Source organism: Charadrius vociferus, unplaced genomic scaffold (assembly GCF_000708025.1).
Source record: "Charadrius vociferus isolate BGI_N301 unplaced genomic scaffold, ASM70802v2 scaffold610, whole genome shotgun sequence".
Classification (NCBI taxonomy): Eukaryota; Metazoa; Chordata; class Aves; order Charadriiformes; family Charadriidae; genus Charadrius; species Charadrius vociferus.
Window position 1 is genome coordinate 537,534 of NW_009646437.1, and position 17,399 is coordinate 554,932.

The 17,399-nt window shown below is 41.4% G+C and overlaps 1 protein-coding gene across 1 annotated transcript in view; it reads left to right on the forward strand.

The window, feature by feature from the left end:
* Positions 1 to 386: 386 nt before the first annotated feature.
* The window catches only part of XDH (xanthine dehydrogenase), a 51,364-nt gene continuing 34,351 nt past the window's right edge, over positions 387 to 17,399 (forward strand). Inside the window, 8 exon segments of the mRNA XM_009881843.1 lie at positions 387 to 413; positions 7,273 to 7,330; positions 9,749 to 9,845; positions 11,072 to 11,180; positions 12,256 to 12,382; positions 13,218 to 13,279; positions 16,441 to 16,509; positions 16,959 to 17,045. Coding sequence (XP_009880145.1) covers positions 9,808 to 9,845; positions 11,072 to 11,180; positions 12,256 to 12,382; positions 13,218 to 13,279; positions 16,441 to 16,509; positions 16,959 to 17,045 — 492 coding nt within the window. The 5' untranslated portion in view covers positions 387 to 413; positions 7,273 to 7,330; positions 9,749 to 9,807.

Below are 17,399 nucleotides of genomic sequence, written 5' to 3' on the forward strand. Positions count from 1 at the left end.
AGCCGTTGCAGTGGCACACTCTGAGTGCCCCAAGCCTGGCAGTATAATCTAAAGGGAATGCAGTTGAATTGTGATCTATTGCTCTATAAAAGGGGGCGGGTCACTCTGCTGGTTCCAGCTCCTTTTCTGTCATTACTGCTGCAGAAGCACCAACCAAACGCAGCTGGCACGCCTCTTCATTGGCTCTTATATAATATGGGGTTTCACAGGGCACGGATGTAGAAATAAAGTCAAACATTCTTGAGGCAGACTCATATTGCTTGTCGTATCGCTGGTGCTCACTTCGCTGTGGGGCGTAGGGCTGCTCTCGGAAGGGTGATCTGTGGCCCTGTTTGAGTGAATTTTGAAAGGTGGGCAGGATGGCTCCAAACGAGACAGGGGATGAACTTGTTTTCTTTGTGAATGGTAAAAAGGTAAGGAAGATTCCGGCTCTCTGTCTGGCTTGCTCCTGGATTGTGCCTTGATTACTTATTTTTCTAGTAATCTTTTTCCTCCTCTGAAGTTTTCTAATACCAGCACGATTGCCATGACTTTTAAATATTAAATTATAAAGATTATTTATTGCTTTGCTAAGTGCCTTCGTCTCTTCTTTGACTTTACCTAGGGAATTAAGAGTAAGACAACTATATAATGTTCCTTTTAGATTTGTTGGCAGTAATTTACTGCAATTCTGAGGTAACTACTTTTAAATAAAGGTGCACTGACTTAATACAGGCATTTCTACTAGAAATAATTTCAGTAATTACAACAGATCTGGAAAATGTAACTCAAATGCAAGTGTCCATATATAATGCATATGTTCAGTAAGTAATTCTGACATTTGATTTTTTTAAAAGGGATTTAAGTAAAATGTTCATTCTGTTTCCATTTAAGAAGCTAGAAAACTCTTTAAAATCAAAGCCCATTAACTTATGCTGTTTCCTAGATCAGCTGCTGAAAATTACCTAAGAAGTGACTGTGTTTCACAGGAGGGTGGGGTGGTTCTTGCACACGCTGGACACCTTTGAACAGTTTGTCCCAGAGCCCCCTTTCTCAGTTTGGACTTCCCCTGGCTAGTGTTGCAGCCTTCACTCTTCAAAAGGTTGTAACAAGTCAAGGCTGCCTCTTTTTTGAACTACGAGTACCAAGTTAGTTCTGTTGCTGAGCTCAGCTCAATGCTAATCTTGCCTCGTTGCCTTCCCCTCGTCTAGATACTTGGGCAGGGAAACTTGTGCCCGAGCAGCTTCCAGCGGGGAACCTTGGGGAGGGGAGAGGGTTGCATATCCACTGTGTGCTGTGGAGCCGAGAGTTTGCAGACCTTCCCTGTGCACTGCTTAGGGGTAAATCACATGCAGCACGAAGTGTGGGCTAGAAAATGAATTTTTAATTCCTTGAGGGATAGCACAATATTATTAGTTGGTTAATAAGCTCTGTGCCCTGCCCTACAGACTGGCACGGGATTACTGTCAATTTTGCTTTTGTTGATCTTTCGTGCTAATTTAATCAAGTGTGAATGTGGATAAGATTGTTGCTACAATTAGGGTGTTTCAGTTATGAATTTGGATCCCAAACTGGATTGGAATTTGAACTTTCCAAGGTTCTAAAGCAATTGATATCAAGGTTTTGTTCTATCCAAGTACCAATAGTTAGGTGAAAAATGAAGTTTATCTATTATGGATTATAAGTCAGTCAAAGAGCTCTTGAATGTCATACTGATGTAGAACCCAGCCCTGGTTCTGAGGTTTTATAAAAGATGACAACTGAAGCTTTGCTCACAAAGATCAGTAATGGTTCATATGTCAACCTTAATTGACATATCAGCTGTTCATTGTTTCCAGAGGGACGTGAAAACTCGAAGCTCCAATTTAATCGCGACTAGCTAATTGAGTCTGGTAATCAAGATCGTGAAGCAGTGGCACAGGATGATCTGTGAATTTCATCTGATGAATTTTCTGCTATTATGGGCACAGGTGATACACCATTAGCTTGTCGTCTTCTCATTGTATGAAGGTTTCAATGACTTCAGATCCCTCTTCTGTGAACCCAAATTTTTAGAGGGTGAACTGGGAACTTTTTGAGTCTTGCAATAGGAGGTTGCCATGAACGTGTCAGGCAATCCAGACCCTGATATAGGCCAAGTGTACTGTCTTGTTTTCTTTTTCTGGTATGCACTAATGAAAGAGAATTGCACTTCTGGTGACAGACCAGTCAAGGTTCAAAACCAATATGCCACTCATGGTAGGTATGAAGAGCTATAAATAAATTCCTGTATACATTTACAGGTGGTGCTTCAGCACTGGTTGGTGCTCAGGTATTACAGGAGCGTTGCTCTGTGTACATCAGTATAAAAGCCCTTCTTCGTGGAGGAGAGTCTTGGCTAACATATGAAAATGTGTATTAGTCAAAGCAAAGGAGAAGAGACTGACCTGCGCAGAACTGGTTCTGTGGGACTTTTTTTTTTTTTAATGCATGTGGGGTGAGGCAGAAAAGGGGAGAAAGAGCAGCCTAGACCCTGAAGGCTGGCAGCAGAAGGCAACTGGTTCCTTTTGTATCTGCTGTCTCTTCTTGTGATGTCCTGGAGCTAACGAACATGCTGTGAATGGCATTGCCCTTGGTGCATTTCAGCAATTTTTATGGAACTGCAGTTCCTGTTTACAAAAGCCACATCTTGGACCTGACCTTGTGCATGTGTAAAGGGGTTTATCACAGCGTGATCTTGGCGCTTGTTGGCTAAAAAAACCCCACCAGGGAAGGATTAGCACTGTCAGCAGTACCGACTCATTCCACATCTCAAGGCTATCTCAGCATCCTTCCCTGCTGGCTCCTGGAACCGGGAGTGCTAGCAAAGGAGCAGGTTCCACTTGATTGGAGGGGAGAGGGCTTCCTGGGTTGTGCTCTACCCAGAGCCCCCTGTGACATTTTTTTTCCTATTCCCATTTTGGATGTGTTGCCAAAATGGCTTGAGTTCCACCCCCATCAAAAGCAGGTTTAAGAGAGAAATGGACTCTTGTGGGAATCTGATCTGTGGCAACAAATGTGGAGTTTGTTGGGACGTTTCTGCACGCGAGAGGTTATTTGATGGAAGGGGTGGTGGGAAGTGCCTGGGCAATGATGCTGAAACAGCAGGTAGCAAGTTTGGATATGGCTCCGTCTGTCTGGAGTCCTGACTAAATATTCCAGTCGATTCTGGGCGAAGAATGTGGTAGTATGGCCAGTGGGAAAGGTTACTGCTGTGTGAATTTGTGACAGCTTGGCATTGCTAATGGGCTGCTGATATTCTGTCATAGTACAAAACTGCATGATAAGAGGTGGTTGATAAGATAGGGACTTTCATGGCAGCAAATCCTTCTCTCTTGCATTAGCCCAGTCTGCAATGTTGTGAAGAAAATGTCTCCTGAGAACAGCTGAGCATACTTCACATTCAGGATCGTTTATTTTAAGCACCTGTTTACTTCACTGGGCATAAACCTTGGCACACAACTAACACAAAGTTATCTTGATAGTTTGCCTAGACTAGAATGGAAAACAACACACGCAATTTAAAGCTAATAGTGGCAATTTTATTTTCCTCAGCTGACAAGTATGTCTCATGCATATGTAGCATGTAATTTTAGTTCAAACACGTGGAGTCAATATTTCTATTTCTATCCCGAATGTTAAGAAGGGGTCTATGCTGGAAGCCACATTAGACTTCTTCCAAAGCCTGTGGATGTTTGATTGCAGATGGGACCAGCCCAAAATGCAAGAATTTTTTTGAGCTTTGGGACCCTCTGGGTCCTACATAAACAGTGAATTACAAGTTTTCAGTGTGCTGGTTTGAAAGCAGAACAAAATGTTCTCATGACCAACAGCATATGTACATTGTGTGGTTATATTCAGTTTGTTCATCTGTGTTCTAATCCTTTTCCCTAGTAAATTAATTTGAAAACTCTCATTGACTTCAGGAATACACATTCACACGTTTTAAGGTCCTAGGGGACCTTTACCATTGACTACTCTGACTTGCTGCCTGGCAATCAGGTTAAAACCTTTCACCTTCTCTTCTCGCAACTAATTGAGTGACTAAGGACTAGTGATTCAATGGGAGCTTGTTGTTCAGAAAAGCATCTGTTTCTTATTTAAAGACCCTAGCTGATGGAAAACTAGGGTTTTCCCCTAGTTGGTTGGTAAACTAGGTAAGTTTGTTTTTTTTTCCTTTTTGTTCCTTTATTTACCTTGCTCAACTACTGTTCTTTTAAATTGAAAAATCCATTCTTTAACCTTCTGTGAATACTAATTTAAATATGATGCTTTATGTTGCAAAGGCAAAGTTATCTGAGTAGGTGAAAGGCAGGTGGAGAAGACAGCAAACAAAATACTTATTGAGATCCAAGTTTTATGCATGAAATCATGGGGAAGTGAGCTCAACACCTCTCTGGAGCAGCCCACGAGCTCTAAGAGTGTAGACTTCTGCTTAGGATCTTGTTCCATGTAGTACTTAAAGCTTGAAGAACTGTAGGGCCAGGCTGGGCTCCATGCTGAGGTGATCTAAGCATTTAAGATTCCTAAAATCGGGAGACAAATAGACGTGTAGTACAAACACAGCAGTACAGACCGAATTTGTTGCGAGTCATTTGACTGTCAGTGCCATCCTAACATTTCCAACAAAGTTTCTTTCTGCACTTCATTAATATTTAAGCTACTGCATGCAGTAAAATCCACAGTTTTGAGTCTGTCAAAATATAGCCATTGATCTGATGTATCTGACAATACGACACTTGGTTTAAAAAAGAAAACAACAACAAAAAAGAGTAACTGAGCAAAAAGGAAATATTTCTTCAATTATGATATCTAAGTAGGCTGATCCTACTCCCTCTGAAAGCAATGGATATCACTGTTTCCTTCTGTGCAAGGACACTGGGAAAGGTGAGCAAGAATTGTTTTGATGGGTAAAATATTGAGCTGTGAATCATATTGTTCTGGGCATCGGACAAGAGAAGATGTTATCCCCACCCACAGGCTTTTAAAATATTTTAAGAACAAATCACAGCAGGTGATTGTAACAAACCACTGGAGGAATGACATGTTGGAGGATAAAATCAGCATCAATGACGGCGAACAAAAGGCAAGAACAGAAAAAAGTTCTTACTCTGTGGCCAGCGAGAGACTTATAAACAAGCATCCCCTCACCAGGAATCTGAGTGCAAAGAAATTTCTCCTTGCTCTCTGACGCGTAAGATTTGGCTTAATCCAGAATGTCCTCCAAACTCTTATCCCGTATCTCCCTCTGATCCCGAGTCTCTGCCCGCATTGCAGATATACAGCTACAGTGAAGAAATTTGAAGTGACTGAAGTAGGAATCCTGGGCTATTGGTTTGGACGGGATAAGAGTGTGGATTGTTCAGGACTTGTTCTGCTGTGTAGTGGGGGCCGCTTTCTGATAGAGTTGACCGAAGGTTTGACTTTAAAACTTAAAACATGCTTAGGTACTTCACTAAAATTACGTGGAGCTGAGTGGCTAAATGCTTTGCTGAATGAAGGATTAGGCCCGTGCTTTATTTCTTACTGAAAAGGAGCCATTGGCCCAAACTTTTAATTGCTTGGTTTGAGTACATAATGGAGTGCTGCTTGGATTCTTTCAGTAAAATTGCTTGAGACATTTCTTTGATCTAAGCATAGAATAACCTCAAGAGTCTTTAACTATCTGGAAAACTATTCTGAAGCTTTTTCTCTGTGCCTGACTATCTTGGAATTTGCTTTGGAAGGGTTTGCAATGGCCATTGGCACAACCCCGAGGAAGAAATTCAGCTTGACAGTGAGGGTATGAATTGCTGGGGAAGGCTTTTTGCCTGTGAAATGACTGTGAAAGGCCTTTTGTCCGTGGGACATTCGTAGTCACAGCATTTTTGGGATTATCTGTTTCTGTCTGTTTACCAAACTACTGAAGAGGGATATATGTGCTTACTCTGAACCAGCTGGTTGTGAGAGAGCCACTGTATGCTCTTACTTGTGTGCATCCAAAAGGTGAGGGAACAGGAGCACTCTGCTCTGAATAGCAGCAGTATAGGTGCTGCATGGTTTATAGCAAGACATCCCCAAGCTAGATGGAATGAACTCTGTTTCCTTGTAGATTATCCCCAATGCAGGAATGAGATGTGCAAGAAATGACCAGTTGTGTTTTGTAGCAGCAACTTTATTGGATAGTTCTAAAAACATGGACTCAAATAGGAAGTATGAACCTTGTCTCTTTAGAATAACCCTGTCACGTGTCAAAGGCATAAAATTGAAGCGGTACAGAGGTTGTGAAGGTTCCTTATCAGTAAGAAAAAAGGCTTACACAAATGACCTCTGCTTTAATTTACCCTTCAAACCGGGAGTGATTAATTTAAATAAACTGTAACTATTGTACTTAGGACTTGCACAATGTAAGAGCCAAGAACACATGATTACATTCTGGCACACAGTGAATTTGGAAAAGTTTCTTGACGCTCTATTAATAACAGAAAAAGGGGAAGACAAGCTCTGCGGCCATTTGGAGGCAAGGGCAGAACTTTGGTTTCTGACCATCGGGCAGAGGTTGAAGTAAAATCTAATTTTATGTCTAATAGATAACTTCTAATAGTGTTGTTCACTAATAGGATGGAGCTGACTCAGACTGTGCAGAGAAAATTTCTCCTTGGTTGGAATTTCATGTTTAGGATGGCTACTAATGTAACACTGATTTAACATTAGCAGGGAAGAAAGAGAAACTTCAAGATGATTGGTACTTGCTGTCTGTTCTGCAGCACCTGCATCGGTCAGGTTAGGGTTTCCACTGTTGCGTTTTCTCTCTGCAAAATCTATTACTGATGCTGTTTCTGTGATTCTGTCTATCTGCGCATTTTCTCTGTCTCTTCTAATAGTAAGAAGGAGAAGGGACAGAGGTCAGTTACGCGCAGTCAATGAAGATGAGACACAGTTTGGGGGGATGTCAGAAATTCTAAACTCAAGTACAAAACACAGTTCTTTCTCTCTCTGCTCACTACTAATTCTGTTTGCTATTTTTGCTGAAAGTTTTCTTAAGATTTGCCTCAGCGTGCCATGGCTGAAAAACTTTGTATGTAATGCATACACTTTTCTCTGTCACAATAAATTCAAGGAAACATTGTGTCTGGATAGGTGACCATCATTGCTGAACCTAGTCAGGGGAGTTAATCAGTGGTTCTGCTCCTACTCTGGAGAAGAGGTTGCAGAAAGACCAAACTTTCTCCTTCCAACTAACCTATTTGTGTTGTAAAGCGTTCTGTGTGTAACAGTACCTTTTCCTTCTTGCAGGTGGTGGAAAAAGATGTGGACCCAGAAACAACTCTGCTAACCTATCTACGAAGAAAATGTATCCAGTGTCAGAAGAAACTGCAGAGGGCTTTAAATGCCTACAGCATTTCATAATTGTTTACTGCTCTGCCTGTCACTTGAGTGCTAGGCAGAGCTTTTGCACAGAGTGTAAGAGGGAGTGCTCTGCGTATTCTGGTATTTCTTGCTGGCAAAGATTACAGCTGGTATTCGAAGCTTAAACAATAGCAAATTTTACATAATGTATGTTAAAAAAATCTTTAAATAATTTATTAATACTATAAAGGGAAAACTCTCAGAATTGCTAGGAATTAGAATATGATGAAGGAAAGCAATATTGAGATGACAATAAAATTGAAGGAAATTTAGGTTTGGTCCATGCAAATTGTAAAGACTTTTCTGGCCAAAACATTACAGCCACTTGAGCTCCTTGTTGTATCATCCAACAATTTGGATATTACTGGATAGTTAATATCCAATAGCTTGATTATCCTGTGGCCTGTTTGTCAGATGACCCCGGGATGCAAACTCAAGAGGCAGGGGTTCCTACCACACGCTGTGGGCATATTTACATGAGCGGATGCAAGCAGTCACGTTTCACTCCTGTGTGAAACTGGTCAACACATGAGTCAGATTAGCTTCAGGAGCTGGGTAGCTATTACTGTGATGACCAGGCTGGCTATACTAGGTCTGGTTCTGTAGGTAGTGTCATTCCATGTTTTCTGAGGTTTTGTCTGACCAGCTGGGTGTGTACGTATGCCAAACTGTTCACATCTGCGTTAGTGTATTCCTTAAAAAGAATCATGCATACTTATTTCACCATCTTGCCATGTTCTGTTTGTCTGGGATCTGAAAAAAGTATGGGGATATAAATCACACTCCTTTTTGGGGTTTCCAGCAGAACTATCAACAGCCCTATTTTGTCTGACTGTACCTTGGGTGGATAAAGTTCAAGAGGAAAAATAAGTAGCATGACTCTTGTTCCTGTGTGCACTTCTTACCGCTAGACATTTTATGTCTAAGCTTCTTAATATCTAATGCAAATAGCTTTGTAAAGCAATTATCTGAGCTCTTTATAACCTTCTGATCTTCTACATGAACATTCTGGTGACCTGATTTTGTAGATGTCTGGTTAGGGTCAGACAAATACTTTGAGAAACATGTTTTATTGAGGCAGATTATCACTGTTGTTAAGAGAAACACTGGATGGCATAGGAAAGCTGTATTTCTGCTGAAGCAGACACATGGTTGTGTGAAAAGTAGACATGGTGCTCAGGGACGTGGTTTAGTGGTGGACTTGGCAGTGTTTGGTTTATGGTTGGACTCGATCTTAAAGGTCTTTTCCAACCTAAATGATTCTATGATTTCTATGATTCTATGAAAATAGTCAGTTCCAGAATCTTGACAGTGAAGGCAAAGATGATTTGAGTTCCCTATATCATGATGCCTGTAGCTTTTCCACAGGCATGGTTATCTCAGCACAGGCATGTGTCCCTTGCCAATGAAAGCAGATGTTCTTCTCCCACCAAAAGTCTCTCAGCATTGGCCAGTCCTCTTCACAATAAATGACAGGGTCTAATTACCTTCTAATGAGTGAAGGAACCCAAAGGGGAAGTGACTCAAGGAATTCTCTCCTGAAATCTCTTTGCAGAACATTTAATGTAATGCCTGACTGTAAAGTACAGACACGTGCTCTGCAGCCTGTGGAGGAAGCTGCTTAGCCCACTCCATACACTTTGTGAATTCCTGAGTGTCTGTACAGTGGTTCTGTGCATCTCTGCTAGTTCTGGCTCTCAGTGTCTCCCTCTTGTGGTTTTATGGAAACCAGGCTACTGGGGAGTGTGCTTGGCTGATTTTGTCCCTAGCAGTGGGGAAGTCATCATAAATGGGGCCAAGAGAGAAGCTAGGCCATGACTCTTGAGATGCAGGTAGTTTGTGACCAGTTCAAGTGCAACTCCCGTGTCAGTGCTAAACTGTCTGACTTGTGGCACTGCGTGACTGCCCTGTCTGGGCACCTTCTAGGTGGTAGGAAGGAATGACCAGGTGTAGGAAGAAGTCAACCCCCACTGATGAGAGGTTCTGAAGGAGATGTCACCATATGTCTCAGGGATGCGGCTGCATGCCTGAACAACTCCTGTCAGCTACTGAGTGCTTTGCCTCCCTTATGTCATTTCCTTTTCTGAGTCTAATGGAAAGTGGGAACTGCTGAAGTTCAGAAGTTTTTTGTTTATTTTGAGTCTATTGGAATGTGGATTGTCTCCTTATTAGGGGTTTGGGAGTTGATCTCAAAGCTCATATGCCAGCATTTGAAACTTTGCTTATGTTAAATTAAGTTATTAAGCAGAAAAAATGAGTGCTGTGTTTCCAGCAAGAACTTGTTGTTAAGCCTTGATTGACAACTGTTTGAGCAAGCTTCTGCCAACACTTTTCGTGTTTTCCTTGATTCCTGTTCTCTCAGTGGGCCTATGTGGAACCAAACTAGGCTGTGGAGAAGGTGGATGTGGTGCTTGCACTGTTATGATATCCAAGTATGATCCCTTTCGGAAGAAAATCCTGTATCCTTTGCAATCTGAACTCGTCAACTGAGGAATGCAGTGGGGACAGATCCAGGTTCTTGACGTTCCAGATGTGGTACTATTTACAAAAATGTTATATAATGTGTGTTTCTGCCAAAACATATTTTTTCACTTTCAAAACATAAACTCAGAAGGCTAAGACAAAGTATTTTTTCCTACAGCATTGCAGAGTGCTGATAGGGAACTATTTCATTGCGACCTGAAACATCTGCACTGACTTTAGCATGCAGGCTATCTGCCTTTTCCCATTTCAGAAAACCTTTATGTTCCTTTCTTGCAATGTAATATAACTTTTTGCTGTGATGACCCAAATGATGATTACTGTGAAAAAATAAAATCTTTATTGCTATTGTATTACTACAATTATCTGGTTGTTGTATGCCAGCAGATACTCACTTTTTATCTATTTCTATTGTAACTTTCAGAATAACTCTTATTTCCTGAGACATAAACTTTCCTTCTGTTCTCTCTTTAATTGATTGAAGAGTGAAGCAATGGAATAAAACGAAAAGGGGAATGTAGAGAGAGGATGAGGCAGAGGGACAGGCCCCAGTTTATTTTTACTGTGGGGAATGGAAAACACTGAAATCTTAAACATATTTGGAATAGTGCTTGGACATATTTTAACTTGGGATCATCTAACTTAGTGGTTCTGCTTAGTGATGTGGCCTTGAATAGGATATCTTTAGGGTCATTATTCTGTCTTGATAGAAATGAAATAAAGTAGCTAGTTCCTGTAAGAATTCTGGCAACATTTTTCTATTTTTACCTTCAGCCTGGACTTTTCCCCCGTATCTACTATCTAGAAACAGTTTCCTAGGTAAAAGGCCAATAGCTTTGTGCATTTATGTAACTTTGTGAGTGGGCCAGGACAGCTGTACAACATCTTGGTATTTGTAGTCTGCCCCTATAAATTACTTACATGGGTTCCGTAGCTTAACACACAACAAGGATGTTCGAAGTTGTTATTTCTAGATCAAATCATACGGTGCATTCTCAGTTTAAACTTCAAGTGTAGTTGGTGAGAACTTTGTCTGAGTAGGCGCTGTAGGATTTGGCTTGTAACTAATACCTGTATTGCTTCTATTTAAGTCCACCTGTTGTGTCCACTGCTACAGTTTCTGAGTATTCTTCAGACCTCCTATTCCCTTTTTCCTTTGTTGAGTAGAACTGTCAAATGAAATGACCTTAATTTATTATTTTAGCCACCATACTGCCAATGCTTGCCTCTTCCCTGTCTGTGCCCTGCATCATGTAGCTGTAACTACTGTTGAGGGCATAGGAGACACAAAATCCAGGCTGCACCCAGCCCAGGTAAGCTATTAATAGTGGTAACTTTAAAATCCTCTATCCATGTTTTCTTCTTATGTTAATGAATCCTCTTCCAGGGTGTTGGGACCTCCATCATAATGTTAAAGCTGGCGGTTTGACTTTCCACATGAGTAGTCTTTACTTGCAGGAATGATTAAGTGATGGAATCAAAACTCCTGGGTTGATGCTGTAGCTCTGTTATTCCCTAGGAAGTTAACTGGTGCTATCCTGGCTGAATTGCTTTTGTTCTAGGGCTACGTGGTTGTATTTGGTCCACATCCTGGATCCAGTCCCAGGATCTGGGAACACTGATGTTGTGGTGAAAGCCTGTACAATGACTTGGAGCCAGGAAATCTGAATTAGGTTTTGGCTCTCCTGTGGCCTTCCATGAATAACCTTGGTTTTTCATCCTGCATAGTTAGGAACCTTCCCTGCAGTGGTGCAGTAGGGTTTGGTTTTTTGGTTTCAGCAATGTTTCTTGGTGGGGAGGAGTGACAGGAATGTGAAGCCTTGCTCTTCTAGCAAGGTGTTATAATGCACCTATTATGGAAGCAGACTTGCCTCAGATTTGTCAGAGATACTGCTCCTTTAAGGGAAACTATGATTCATCTCAGTTTGTACAGTGGGTAGGACTTGTGCCAATATCTATCTGAGACAGTAAACAACAAAGTGAAAAATAAGTTAGACATGCATGAAAGGATGGCAGCTAGTTTGACCTTTGTTTGCTTGTCTTTTCCTTACCTCCCCGGAAGATTCTAACAGCTAAGCTTTGAAATTCACACTCAGGTCTATTCAGGTAGAACCAACCGTTCTAGCATGGTAAGTCTGAAGAACTCTTGATCTCACTGGAGGCTTCTAGTCACCTTCAGTTCAAAGCCTAGATGCAAAGTTTTCAGAGCGTTCTCTTTGAAGTCTGCTTCACAGATTAATTGACCATCTTATCTGATAACATCTGATGATAGTCTTAGCTCCTCTGGTGAGGTTGTTTCTGTAATGTCTCTGTTTAAAAAAAAAAAAAAGCACAACAATGAACTCACCTTGATATTATGAGCTGATGGTTGTTGTTACTTTTTCTTAGGAGAGAATAGCAAAAAGTCATGGGTCCCAATGTGGCTTTTGCACTCCAGGCATTGTTATGTCCATGTATACGTTGCTTCGGAACAAACCCGAGCCCAAAATGGAGGACATAGAAGATGCTTTTCAAGGTAATACTCGTATCCCTGCAGAGATACAACCTGTTCTACTTTACCATGTCTGCTTTACCAAATGGGATGGAGGCGCACCTTTGTTTAATGTATTTCATTAAAGATAGATGATTGTTATGAGGTTAAGAACTAGCTTTTCCACTAGGAGACTGGCTAGGGCAATGAAGTGAACAAAAACGGCCTGTGGAAAATCTCATAGAAGCTTATTGCTTGTCCTGAAGCAGGGGCAAGTGGCCTCAGTCTTGGATTAGGACCCTACTAAGCTTAACACAGAACACAGGTGGCCTGTCCCTGAGGGGCTTATAAGAGCCTCCACAACTCCTTGTTTATTCATTCCTGTCACAAGAGCCTGCAGAGGTGAGAGACAGCGTCTGGGTGAGCCAACCTCAAGTAAAGGACCAAGACAGCAATATACATGATGGAGTGGAGCAGAATCCAACTGTGTAACTCATCTGAGGGGCTGCTGTTATTGTTGAAGTTAGAGCTGTTACCATGCTTCCAGCAGTGACCCAAAAGGAAATGGGATGCAGGAGAAAGCAACCTCTTTGTAATTCAGGAGACTGGATAGTTGGTATACTGAGTAGACTCACACACTTGAGGTAAATGAATACTGAATAAGGCAGATTGATTTTTTTTTTTTTTTTTTTCCTAAATAAATTTCAACAAAAAGGGGTGGTAGGATTGTTGCAAGATTACTAATGAAATTGTCCTCCTCTCAGTTTTTATTAGCTTTATCTAGATTGACAAGCTTTTGTGAGAAAGAATAAAATGTTCTGAAAGAAAAATTCTTACCCAAATGACACTAAACCATTATCCTTTTGCTCTGGCAATGCAGGGAATTTGTGTCGGTGTACAGGGTACAGACCTATTCTGGAAGGATACAGGACATTTGCTAAAGTAAGTGGCTTCAGATAATGTTTAAAAAAATCTGTAGGGCTGTCTGTCTTTCTCTCTATTACTAAAATATACCATGAGCTGAAATGGGGAGGAAGGAAAAATACCTGCTACAACAAGGCAGCTCCAACTCTTGACCCCTTTGTATGTGCTTCATGCATTAATGGTTGGTCTTCATGCAGGAAGACCAACTCCTTTGCTCACTCCAGTTGCTGGAAATGGAGCATTTTAAGATCTGCCTGATGGTCCCTTTTTGGATCACAGGTGATCAGACTCTCTAATTCTTTTCTATAAGTCTCTGAAAAACCCAGCATCTCTGCATAATACAGCTTGCAGGTGATCCCTGATGTGGAAAAAGTGTAATGGTATGGTGCACAAATAGGGACACACTGTGGGCGAATCTGATGAGGAACACGCTTTCTTGAAAGATCGGCTGCAGAGCTGAAATAGCTCTGGAAAGAAGTTGAAGTCACTGCTGTATAGCTCTTGCCCAAAATTCATCTGCTGGTTTGGGTGAAGTACAAAGCTTTGCTGTAAGTTTTCTCTAGTTCCTTTGTTCCTGAAAGAATGCTGGAGGCTGTGAAGAAAAGTAGATCATTAGGTGCTTCAGGGGTTACTAGCCACTTATGCAGCTACACTGGTATTAAATATCAAAAGTTAAGACTTTAGAACGCTGCCCATTGATTTCATTTTATTATCCAGAATTACGATGAACAAAAGAGAATACAAGCAGGAGTGAGATCCATTACAAATGGTTGATAAACCCAGTTGATATAGTCTACTTGGATTTCCAACAAGCTTTCAACAGTGTCTCACCAAAGGCTTTTAAAGACAATAAGCAGCCATGGGGTAAGAGGGAACATCCCTGTATGGATGAAAGATTGGTTAAAAGTCAGGAAATGGCAGGTAGGAGAATGTGGTGCATTTTTACAATGGAGAGAGGCCACTGGTGGAATTCTGCTGGGACCTGTGGTGAGAGCAAGGCTGTTCAAGCTATCCCTAAATGAGGTGGAAAAGAGAGTGAGGAGTAATATGAGAAAATAAGTTAACTAATACCAAGTTACTCTGGGTAGAGAAGACAGGAACAGACTTTGAGGAATTTCAGAAGGACTTTATGAACTGGAGAGACTGGAGAATAGAATGGGATACAAAATTCAGGGCAAATAAATGCAAAGCAATTTACACAGTGAAAGGCAGTCCTCATTTCACATATAAAATGATAGGCTGGGAGCAGACACAAGATCATCTTCCCATTATCATGCAGGAAGATGATCTTGGAGGTGTGATAGGCAGTTCTACGGAAACATCAACTCGGTGCTCCCTGCCAATCAAAACAACACTTTGAAGGGCAGAGAACAAAACAGAGAACACTGTTGTGCAGCTCTGCATCATGGCTCTTTGTACACTTGAATGCTCTGTGCAGTTCTGGTCCTCTTATCTCTAACAGGGTATAGCAGAATAGGAAAAGATTCAGAGAAGAGAAATAAGGATCACATCTGCGGTAATCCGGCTTCCATAGAAGGCAGCATGGAGTAGGCTGGGATGCTTCAGCCTCGAAAAAAGATGTCGGGGAGGGGAAGGGGCTCTACATAGCCCATGTAGTGGTTTGTGTTGACCTCTGATAGAGATCTACAAAATTGCGACTGGCAGGTGGAATGTGGACAGGCATCTGCTGTTTGCTTCCTCTTCCAATACAAGCACAAGGTGTCAAGAAATGAAACTAGCGGGAGTCAAGCTGAAAACGAACAAAGGCAGATAGTCTGCTGCATACCAGGTAGCTGATCTACAGAACTCACCAAAGGGTATTGTGAGCACCAAAAACTTACACAGGCTCCAGGGTAGACTGAGCAGGTACTTGGATGGAGAGGTACTGAGGGTTACTAAAGAGACAGAAACCACACTGGGCTAAGGTAGTTCCCTGAGCTGAATGCAATTGGATGCCAGTAGAGTACTAGGTAGTGCATTGTATGTGCTTGTCCCTTTTATTCTTCTCTGGGTATCTCCTCACAGCTCCAGCTGGACCAGAGAACCAGAGTTACTGTCTGAATGGTCAGAGTAGTTCTAAACCAGAACAAGCGGTCTATCAGTAGCCTGGACATGACCTAGCCATCACATTGCAGGATGCTGCCTTCCATTGGCAAGGGAAACACCTACTTGCTTGGCACCTTCTACCTTCCACTTCTGCTTTGGATATAATAAATGCGGAATCAATTTCTCTCAAAAGGGAATGAAATCTACTTTATTTGCTTGGATTTTGCATGTTTTTCTCAGAACAGTTTTTGTCCCCACAGGACATGAATTGCTGTGGCAGAGTGGCCAATGGCACTGGATGCTGTCGTAGTGAGAGGGAAAATAGCATGGTAAGCTGAATTTTAAAGGCCATAACCTCGATTTGCAAAATAGTATTAGAGTTTTGATGTATTAGTCGCATCTCTTGTTCTACTGTGGTACAGGTGTTCAGAGTTGTCTAAGCTGATTTGAATGTGTGTCTCTTGGAAAACACTGCAACTGCGTATGTCCTGGTTAGCCATCATGATACAGGTTTTACAATAGTATGATAGTTATGTTCCTTATGAATCTGTGAGGTGCGACACTTTTGTGAAATAGCATGGTGACAACTGTAAGCAATGTGTTACCAGCTTCTTGTATACTGAAGTGATCCATCTTTCTGTGAAAACAGATCTAAAAACCAGTCAATTCCCCAGTATGATCTTTCACAAACTTTGCAGTCCAATGACACATGCAGTAATTAGTCACTATTCCAATAAATTGTACAATTGGAACCTTTTGGAATATCTGGAGGAAGAAAGTTAATCACATTTTATGTACCAGTTGAGGTACAATAGATGACTGAAAACAAGGAATTAGGGTGTAAGGTAGTGTGAATGTAAAACAAATTTAGGAAAGAGAGAATATAATGAAATTCTTTACCAGGAAATTCCAGTGAATTCCTGTGGATTTGTTAGGAAGCATCTGGTGTTGCGTGGAATACTCCAGCAATTAAAACTACTTGGAGTTCTTTTGTCAAAGTAGTTATTAATGAAAAACATTATTGCAAATTTCTGTGATCCAGGGATTGATAAAAGAGGAGGAATACCTCCTGTAAAAGTTGGAATGTTCTGATTTTGTGTAGAATAGCTGAAGTGTGCTTGTTTCTTCTTCAGAATGGGGGCTGCTGTGGAGGAAAAGCCAATGGTCCAGGCTGCTGCATGAATGGAAAAGAAGACAATGTGGTAAGGTGCCTCTCAACCATTAGTTTTTTCTGTTTCTGATGTTTTGAAGTCTTAGCTCTGTCTTGTTCTGTGCCAAAGCCCAATGCTTTTAATTTAGCTGTATTTATGCAAAGCAGTTTAGACTAATTTATATTTTGTGCTGGTCTTACTTCAGAAAAGGTACCTTTGATGTAATTTAACATGCCAATGTGAAAGTGGTGTCACTTTTGATTGGCAAAAACCTGTTAGTGTGTTCAGGGTTCAGGTTTCTGACCAGTCATGCATTGTGATCAGAAAAAATATGACTGAAGAACCTGAAATACTGGATCACGTGGCATCTTTTTGCTGTTCGCCATTCTTTGTTCCATGAAATAGTAATAGGGGTTTGACTGGGAAGATGAATGAGTTAATGTTGTATGTGGATAGCTTTTTTCGCTGCCCCCCAGCCGTTTGCATTTTCTGTGTCCCAGACTATGATGTCCTCCAGTCTGTTCAATCCTTCTGAGTTCCAGCCATTGGACCCTACACAGGAGCCAATCTTTCCACCAGAGTTAATGGTAAGTTCATTCAAGAAGAAATAGTACGTGGTTCATTGGTTTCATTGTTCTGCACAGGGTTTGAGTGTCCGCAGTGTCTTTACCCTGAGGAAATGGCAGTGCAAAAGATGGCTGCTGGTAAAAGAAGATGCATGGGCATGAACACTTCCCTGTTTTATAAAAGGGAAGGCTTTCAAGCCAGGGTGACTTAAAAGATATGCAGCCCAAGTGCTTGTGCCAGCTGGCTGTCTTTCCTCTCTGTTTCTCACCATACATGTCTGCTCTTGGGTTACCTTCCCTTCCAGTCACTGCACATTCAGGGGTGGAACAGTTGCTGACGTCTAGATTTCAATTTACTAGGTCAGATGTGAACTT